We start from the raw sequence: 9,644 nt of genomic DNA on the forward strand, positions 1-9,644 counted from the left end.
TTTCGACTAATTAATTATGTAAATATTCCACCTCAATCCAGTACTTGGTTGCATTGCACATTTTCAGTCAGCAAAGCCTCTAGAGAAACAATTTTTTGTTACACCGAATAACTATAGTCATTACGATAATGGAGGAGCAGTTGGTACCTTAAAATGGAAATTCCCATTTGTATCATGCTTTATGACATCACAGTTTTTACTCATGAATATGGAAATCTCATCAGTATAAAAACCAAAAAGGTGTTAAAATACCCTTTGAAATAGTGAAACCACAGTTGAAAATAAAATTACTTAGGCACAAAAGTGCATTTTACAGGTTTGTAATGAACAAAATTGATTGCGACTACCTTGTACGTCAAAAGAGACTGATTAGATTGTTGGACACGTTTCACATCACTACATCGCCTTCTGTCGTGAGATAATGTTATGCGCTGTTTTTCACAAAGCCATGGTGTGTTATTGAGCATTGTTTGCTATGTGCTTATTGTGACAGAATAATGACATTTATTAATTGTTGACCGCTGTGGTGTGGAATATGACATTGTGAACATTCGAAGGACGCATAGCACCTTGTTCCAAAGAAACAAGCTCTGAATTTCAGAAGACGATGGGCCTACTGTAAAACTGCACAATTAAAGTGCGTAAAAGATATCGTTTGCAAATGCACTGCCCCCTCCCTTTTGCTAATTGTGTAAATGCTAATGTGAAACTAGTGTTGGTACCAGTGAGTACATTTATATAGTCTGGTTAGCGGTCCCCACATTACCTTATACACTGAGGGGACGGAAACGAGTCTGTTATACAAGCGCAATCATTGATTGAATTCCCTGGTAGCTAACGCACAAAACGTATAATGGGTACCACGCAAAACTGACTACAGGATTGCCAATGTTCGTTCTCGAACTTCCCGAAGATCTTCTGAGAATGAGATGTCTCACGTTGAGCGTGATATTAGGATATGTCTTTCTGTCATGTGATCATTCTGGGCCAATAAATGGACAGTATCCAAGACAGAGGTATGACAATTAAAAATGTTACTTACAAAAGCTTCTGCCAACTGCTTGCTGGCTACAGTGACCACAAATACAATCTACGAGGGCCTGATGTTTCAGTCCCAGCAAAATATTTCTGAAAGGATTGTCCCTTTGGAAAGATTCTGTTATGATTGAAGTGGCAGACCTTCTGAAGTAATATTGGTTCATTTTGTCGAATCATTGGAATTGATGATTGAAGACGAGTATTTTTGGTTAGTATTTTGTCTTCCTTTTGCCCTTCAGAATAATGGACAGCCTTGACATTAATTTTTGTCATTGATATTTTGGGGGCAATAGGAGGCAGCGGCAATGATCGCCCAGCGAAGTGAAAACCCTCGGGCCACATTTGAACAGAGGGGGTCTGCCGGCCCGCCAGCCCCGGCTTCCCGTCCCTCGAGGGCCCCACCCAAGGAACCAGAACCCGAGCCTGAACCTGAGCCCCAGTACGAACTGGAACCAGAGCCGGAGCCAGAACCGCAGTACGAGCCCGAGCCAATTTACCAGCCAGAACCAGAACCCCAATTGGAACCAGAACCGGAACCAGAACCGGAACCAGAACCTGAGTATGAGCCCCAACCAGAGCCGGAACCCATTTACGAGCCAGAGCCCCAGCATGGTAATGCATTTTAATTTCTTCTTCTTGTGCTGTAGTCAGGTACTTTCCTAGTAGTTTTTATTATTTGTTGGGAACTCTGTCATAGAGACACTGGCAGTAGAAATCAGTATAAGAGTAAAAAAAGAAAAAAACAGGGACTTCGGATAAATAATAAATCTTATTTCCCAGTAACTTTTGGAACGTAATTATTCAAAATACCTTCACTGGAAAACTTTGGCCCCTCAAAACATTCCAATCATCCAAAGTTCTTATTTTTTCATCCAGTTACATGTATCCTAAATGATTTAATTCAAGTTTAGCATATTTGGTACATTGCCCAGAGCCTCCACCAATGGACAGCTATGATGATCAACCAGCAGGAGAAGAAACAAGCGGTGGACTGACCGCCAAGGCTCTGTACGACTATCAAGCAGGTAGGCAAAGAAATATGCAAGGTGAAAGTCGCTCCCACCTAGCCTCAGAAACAGGCTCAGAATCAAATCAGAAAGAAATGCTCCTCACTTTGGTGGCTCCTGGCTAACTTGCCTGGTATCACATCATCATTGTTGTGGTCCACACCATCACAAGACGCGGGACCAGTCACCAGGAACAGGGGGAGACAATGACAAGAGGAGTACTTTTGTCAGAGTTTGTTTCAAGTTGCAAGAGCTTGCGAGTTGCATTTGGAGTGGATATCCAGGGAGTGTCAATCTGGCCGGTAAAGAAAACGCGATGAAATTATTCTGGCCACAGTCATCAAGGAAACATGGGACTTTACAATGGTGTTGCTAGGCTATCAACTTAGAGCTTTATGGCTATCAACTACATGTTCATGTAACCAGTCTAATGGTGGGTATTACGTACACCACTTGTTAGAATGGATAGTGTATGTGTCTGTGCCGTTACCTCACATGTAGTATGCTCTTTTGTTGTATTCGCTCACAGTGAAATCTGGTGTCGTGACAAATTGTGCACTGAGTTTTCCTGTTTCTTTGAAATGTCAGAGTTTTTGGACATTCCAAGTGCTTCTGATCATGTTGTCATGAAGCATGCAAGTATGACACGCCCTGTGGGGCTTTGCAGTGTGAATGACCTCAACGGTGCTTCATGTGAAATATCTGTGGCTTGTATGTTTCGAAGTCAAAGATGGCTGATCATTTTTGAAATGAAAATCATGAAGTCCTGGGTTTTCATCAGGCTATTGATTCATTGCTCTCACTTTTTTGTGATGAAAACAAAAATGCAGATTGTGAAGAATTTTTTCAAACTTCCCAACAATAAAATGTATTCAAAAGAACTGAAACCGGGGAAAGAGTGTAAAATCTTCAACTCTGGCATTTTGTTGTAAGGTTAAGGGGTTAAGTATTTACATCTGTATCATGAACAGTGCCCTCTAGTGTCATGTGATGTCCAACAACCTACACCTTTTGAATTTCTACAGCAAGGCAGTTTCATCCCCCGTTTCCCCCTAGTCCCCATCCCTCAGTCAGTAGCACAGATTACGCCACTGGTTCTTCTCATCCCAAGCCCTCTCCCCTTTTTTTACTGCAATTCTGGATCTCCTGCACATAACAACCCACGAGTCCTGAAGTAAGGTTCTGTTCAACTTTCTCTTTCAGCGGATGACACGGAGATATCTTTTGACCCTGACGACCTCATCACGAACATAGAGACCATTGACCCAGGCTGGTGGCGGGGCACCGGGCCCGACGGCTCGCACGGACTCTTCCCAGCCAACTATGTGGAGCTCATTGAGTAATCACCCTTTAAAATGCAGACTGGTGCCTTACCATCCGTACTATGCTGTAATCATAGATCAGAGTTGTAGTCGAGTACATCACATGTAGTACCGAGTACCAAGCTCACTGCATGAAGCTGTATTAAAGCTAGTGCTGGCTCCTCATTTCCTGTGCAAAGAAACCTTGGCCTGACCTGAGCACAGGCGTTCTGAATTAGTGTGTAGTTTATAGAGCATAATGACATAAGATGGAACAAAGTTTGCATAATGGTCCCTCAACACAACCTATCAGCAGCATCCTTATGATTTACATGTAATTTATGCCTTAGCAAAATTCATCTGCAGTGTACATGTGCATGCGTTTTCATCCTTACGAAATCGTGCCGTGTGGTTACTTGGCTTTTGGCATATCAACTGTGTTACATTGATGCATCATTTTAGAATGCAGGGGCAGATGTGCGAATAGCTGCTTGATAGCCGTACAAAATGTCAAGTCTTTCATAGGTTTGTACCCAAACATGGATGTGCCCAACATCAAGGCTTCATTTTACATGGAAAGTTAGTGCTCCTGTAATTTAGTAAAGCTCCATAGTTGACTGCCAGATATTGAGAGATATTTTGGTGTTGCTTTGGCTGAATAGCACATACATACACTTGGTATGAAATACTTGCCACAAGAAGTTCAAGTCTTTGCACAGTTAACTTGTAGGAATCAAACAACTTGGGGAACCAAAATTTGCTGAACGTACTCACTGAGTTCTTTGTAAGACGGAAAGTCCCCTTATATTTCCGTCCTCCTCCATTTTTCACCATGTTGGCAGCTCACAATTCAATATGTGGCAGTGGGAAAAGGTACTCGGAAAGCTCCGGACTACAACTGTGTCTTGACAATTTTAGTTCTCAAGAATGGCAGAAGAACTGTAATGGAATCAAGTTTGATCAAGGCATACGACTGCATTAAATTCTTCTCTCCTGTACTTAGAGTACTGGGCATACTTTTCTATTTCGTGTTTATTTCCAATATAATCCGGTTCGTAAGTGACTTTGTCATATATACGGATGCACCGCTGATTGCAGGCTCCCATTGTATGAACACTCAAGATGTATGTTAACTGCCAGTTGCACGGTACAGTGTAACTCTATGTGCAGTGGCCGTGGTTTAAACTGAAATGACCGCACACTTACAAATCGGGTAAGACAGAGTGGTACATGTACTCTGATAGGCCAATCCATTGAGCTCTGCCTCGTGGCATGCTGACCTATCACACCCATGCTTCATATCGTTGCCGTTTTTACGAAGAGACATTTTTGCCCCAAATCATGATTTTTTCAAATTTCTGGGTTTTTTTTGGCAAAATTAAATAGGCTTTTCCATGCCTACATCTTGGTGTAAATAATTTTTACCAAATCTACCGAGATCAGCCAAATCACGGAGATCTACATGTACCTTGGGCAAAATTCAACTAAAGTGCATTTTTGCATTTTCATAAAGAGGCGAGTTTGTCTTCCATAGATATAGTGTTGGCAATAAAGGGCAAATTCACAGGCAAACTCATAGTTGTTTCGCCATTTTCACAAAGAAGCGAATTTGACGATAGAAATGTATACAAATGTAACAATTTTGCACCTGGCATGCGCTAAAGCAAAATAGCACGTGTTTTCATGAATAGACAAAAGTCGCATAAATATTAGCATTTTCACGAAGATGCAAATTAGTTTGTTTACAAAATAAACAATTTGTATTGTCTTCTATAAGTATCATTTGGTAGTTTTGGTCATTTAAGATCCCCTCTTTCGTGCAGTAGCATCGTTTAAGTCAAAGGCATGCTAAATACTCAGAAACAAGTGTTGGAAAAAGAGACCAACTTCAAATGCGATTTTCTCGAAACCTAGATTTTACTCTACTCCCAGGTGAGAAATTTGCTTCTTCGTGAAAGTGGTGACGATATGTTGGACCCAAATGCACAAAACGTTCAACGTGAATGCACATGTGAGTGAGGCATGCTGCTGGAACATCTAATGTAGCACTGGAGAGGAACAATTGTTGATCGTCCAGGCACAGCATGTGTAGTAGGCGAGGAATTGGTCTATGAATGCGCTATATATGCAGTATTTGAGTCAAACAGATTTTGAGAATAATTATCCAATAAGAACTCACCACAGAAAAAATCCTTTGCATACAAAGTTGTGTTTGCCAGGAGTGAACATGGGGCTGCAGCGTACTAATTTCAGTAACACATTGTCATGAATAGGTATGAGGAACATCAATGATACATGCAGCTTGACAATTGCCATTTGCCATCTGGCTTGTATGAATCTGACCTATGCGTTCCATTTTTTATGCCGAGTTTAGTGCTATACTGTGGTAGTTTTAAAATTAATACTGGGATTGACAGCACAATGGGGATCACAGTTGCATGCACACACAAACGTGAACTTGTGAAGATGTTCCATATCATATCTGCTCAGAAGATGAACATCGGCCATCAGTTCTACTTGTACATCTACATTCGCTCATGCTGATTGGATGTCTATTTCTCTGTGCACTGAACTCATGCCATGTCCTTCACAAGTTCTTTAATCCTTGGGCAACAACAGGTCTGGCCCAAGTCAAAAAGGTTCATGTACTCTCTACAGCTGGTGTTTGTTTCAATATTGTAGGCTAAGTTACCATGGTTCCAGAACTTTTCCTCTGCCATGATAGAAAGCAGCAATATCAGATGCAACAAAAGGGGGAAATTAATACCAAAATTTCATGATGGACTCTTTGTATGAAACTCCTATTTGTAAAGAATTTATTATAAAAAGGACCCAGACTAAAGGTGCTTGTTAAATGGAGGGCAAGAGTTGATGGGGGGGGGATTGCAGGCTCCACACTTATCATACATGTGCTTGGGATGTCATACATTATTGGGCGTTTTTGAAGAAGACATTAATCCTGAAAAGTGAATGTTGATTGATAGAGTTAGCAGTGTTGTTTTTGAGTCCATCACAAGTCCCTGCAAGTTCACAAGAAGTTCTTTAGTCTTTTATTACAAAAAAATGTAAATCGTTTTGCGTCAATATTTGTTAGTTTGGCAAGCCCCTTGACAAGAATTCTTTCCTTTTGGAAATTCTTCTGGAGCTAATTAGATAATTGGTAACTTTTGTCCCAATCATATGTTCTTTGTGTTTGCTATATTTCCCGAGAAATGAAATAAATAAATAAATAAATAAATAAATAGAATAAATAAACAAAAATAAATAGAATAAATAAACAAGTAAGCAAAGTCACAAACTATTCAAGTGAACATTGATAAAAGCATTCCTTTGTCATATCATTCACCCAGGAATATTTACTCACAAATGTCTGACTAGCTTTGTGATTGGACTTGTGATTTGACTTGTCATAGGCCTTGTGAAAGGACTTGTGATGGACTCAACTACAGCACATAAAGAGTTAGATTTTGATTCGCTTGGTTTATTTAATGGAAATATTAATTAGAATCATGATGATATACTCTGAAACATTCCACTGATGCATCTGACCATCCGAATGATTATTTCACATTCAAAGTTTGCCCATTTAGCAATCTTTTTACAAGCTCAAAAATAGCATTACAATTTAACAAAGTGTATCAAACTACATTGAAGCTGATAACTACTTGAAATATTCTTTATTTTTTATATAATAATGTTTTGATTTGAAGCCTGAAGTTGGTGGTAGATATACCTGTGTATGCTATATCGCAGTAGTTTCAAGACACATGTTTTTCTTTCTTTGAACTGAAGTATGACCATTTGCTAGAGTGTAAAGCTTAGAACAGTTCAAACTACACCAATCTGCGGGGGGGTGGCTCTTGTGTTTAAAATAGGCTTTCGGTCAAAATTGTGCTTTATGAAGATCAGGCCCGTCACTGAGGGGCCCAAAGGGGAGGGGTGTGCTTGCTGGAGGCCCCCCTCCCTGGGGAGTTGCTGGCCCCCGGCTGGCAAAACCCTTAAGCAGCAAAATAGTTTCATTGTTCTTGTGACGTATCTCCCGTAGCTGGTACCATATATGACCTCCAATGCCTGAAGTTGGAAAGGGGGCTGATAAGGCGAAACAATTTTCTATATATGTAGATCAGATCAAGAGTTAAACCCAAACTTATTTTTAATTGTTTATAACCATCAACAAGCATGAGGCCGTTCAGTGATTAAAAATACGTTTAGTTTAATATTAAATTTAATCGATGAAAGAATTTCAGTCTATTTTCATCTGTTTTAATCCACATACTTTGCACTTCATTTTATATCGATACCAAATGTTATGCCAGCTCATCAGTTTGTACATCTTGGAGTAAATAAAAACTGCATTAAAGGTATAATTACCTTGTTTATGACATGCTTTGAAGTTCTTTGTGTTGGTATAGACTCTAATATTTTATTTAACCTCTGTTGACAACAAAGTTCCGTTACTGATATCAAATCAACGGAACATAGAACCTATCGACTACAAGTAGGTAAATCTTTATAGAGTTTTACTATCTTAGTCACACGAAAAGCACGGGGAGTGAAAACAAATGTGCATAGAGAAGCAGTAGGTATGATATCGCCGGACGTGAAATGTCGTTGATGGAAATAAGTCGTTTTGTTTACCCATCTCCAGGTCACTTTTCCTATTGACTGAGAAAGAGAATGAGAAAAGTTTAATTCCAACATGGGTGTTTCATGGGGTGGTTTCAGTTAAAAATTTTTCTTCCATAAAATGTTTGAACGTGATAGGAAGGCTCAATGTAGTATAAAACCCCCATAGGTGGACCGCGCGAGGGTTCCAGAAGCTTGCTGCGAGACCTTTTACTTTCAGTGTCTATTCCCTGATATTAGCAAACAAAACATGTACATGACGTCACGGCGGCGATGCTACTTATGGTGAAGGGCGCCGCTTTTGTTGGGCATCGAAACTTTCTCTCAACCCGCACACGGAAAACACCATTAACTGGTCAAATAATTAAAGAACCCCCCCCCCCCCAACTCCTTTTACCGTTTTCCGAGAAAAAAAGAAAGATAAGAGTTGTACTTATCAAGAAAATAAATAAACTAGAGAAAAATTGTGAATTTTGTTGATTTTTCTGAGACGGAGGTGTACGTAAGTTGTCATCGGACGATTCGGGCCCCGGCATTGTCGTTTTGTCATTTTTTTTTTTGGTAATACAGTGGTTAATTAGAAAAATGAGGCCTAGGCCCAAATATAGAAAGCGCTTACCTCATTAGTAACCACCACTCGTTTTCATTGTGTCATGACTCAAAATCCTTTGATCAAGTGAAATAAAATCCAGTCATTTCTTTACCACAGCCATCCTCACTGACGTACATGTACGCAATAATCCGCCATCAGGCCGGGGAGAGTATCTAGAAGCGACTTTTCGCTACTCTCCCCGGCCTGATGGCGGATTATTGCATACATGTATGTCAGTGAGGATATTTGAGGGTTAGACCTTGATTCCCTCCTCCATGGTTGGACTAAACCTTTTGGATTTCATCCAAAATGTAGCCACTTATTTATTCATTCATTCCAATTATAGTTGGTTTCGTAAATTTTCTTTAAAAAATTTAATCGAACTCCCTGTACGTATACAACCAGTGTGGCACCACGGCGTTTAACATGCACAACGTAAGCGGAGCCCCTCCCATCCCCCGAACCGGAAGGACCGACAAATGACACCGCTGTTACAACACGTCCTGTACAATGCTGTACATGTACAAAGTCCGCTCTACGCGCTGCTTAGATGTTTGATGTAACCATCAGCTAAAATGTGTAGCTCTAACGAGTTGTAAAGTCTAGTTCACTAGAAATTTGTGTCAACGTTTTTCCCCTGGGTATTCACATGTTAACCGTTTTTTGCAATAGCTAACGTGCAAAGGGCCAGGGCCGGCCCGGGGTGTACCTGCCACTTGGTACCTGCTTGATTATTTGAGAATGAGGTTGAGTCAATCTCGATCGGATCGATCGTGCAAAGCTAGTATGCAGCGCGTATTTGCAATGAGCAGGTTTCTGCAGCGTATCGATGCTGCGCTGGGAGCGATCGGTCGATATGCGCGACCGCCCGATTTTCAATTTGCGCGAACATTCCATAATTGCTTGATATTTCAATAATCCAGCCATAGGCCAATCGACATTTCTTTGTACTTTATGGTTTTTAAAGACTGTTTTTGGAAAAGGGGAGTTGAGGTGTACTTCGAGATTCATGCAGGATCGACCATAGATCGACCAACCGCGCAGGGCGATTGAACGACCGCGCAATTCTCACAATCGCGC

General features: G+C 40.6%; 1 protein-coding gene across 1 annotated transcript; it reads left to right on the forward strand.

Annotated features, from left to right (window-relative positions):
• Positions 1 to 1,299: 1,299 nt before the first annotated feature.
• On the forward strand, positions 1,300 to 4,358 carry LOC147795102 (uncharacterized). The gene is made up of 3 exons (XM_087132255.1): positions 1,300 to 1,650; positions 1,971 to 2,063; positions 3,249 to 4,358. Exons 1-3 carry the CDS (start codon positions 1,344 to 1,346, stop codon positions 3,386 to 3,388), a joined length of 540 nt encoding a protein of 179 aa, XP_086988381.1. The 5' UTR covers positions 1,300 to 1,343; the 3' UTR covers positions 3,389 to 4,358.
• Positions 4,359 to 9,644: the final 5,286 nt, after the last annotated feature.

The sequence above is a fragment of the Acanthaster planci genome, unplaced genomic scaffold (genome assembly GCF_054643075.1).
Source record: "Acanthaster planci isolate LZ-2023a unplaced genomic scaffold, COTS_SCS Contig167, whole genome shotgun sequence".
Taxonomy (NCBI): domain Eukaryota; kingdom Metazoa; phylum Echinodermata; class Asteroidea; order Valvatida; family Acanthasteridae; genus Acanthaster; species Acanthaster planci.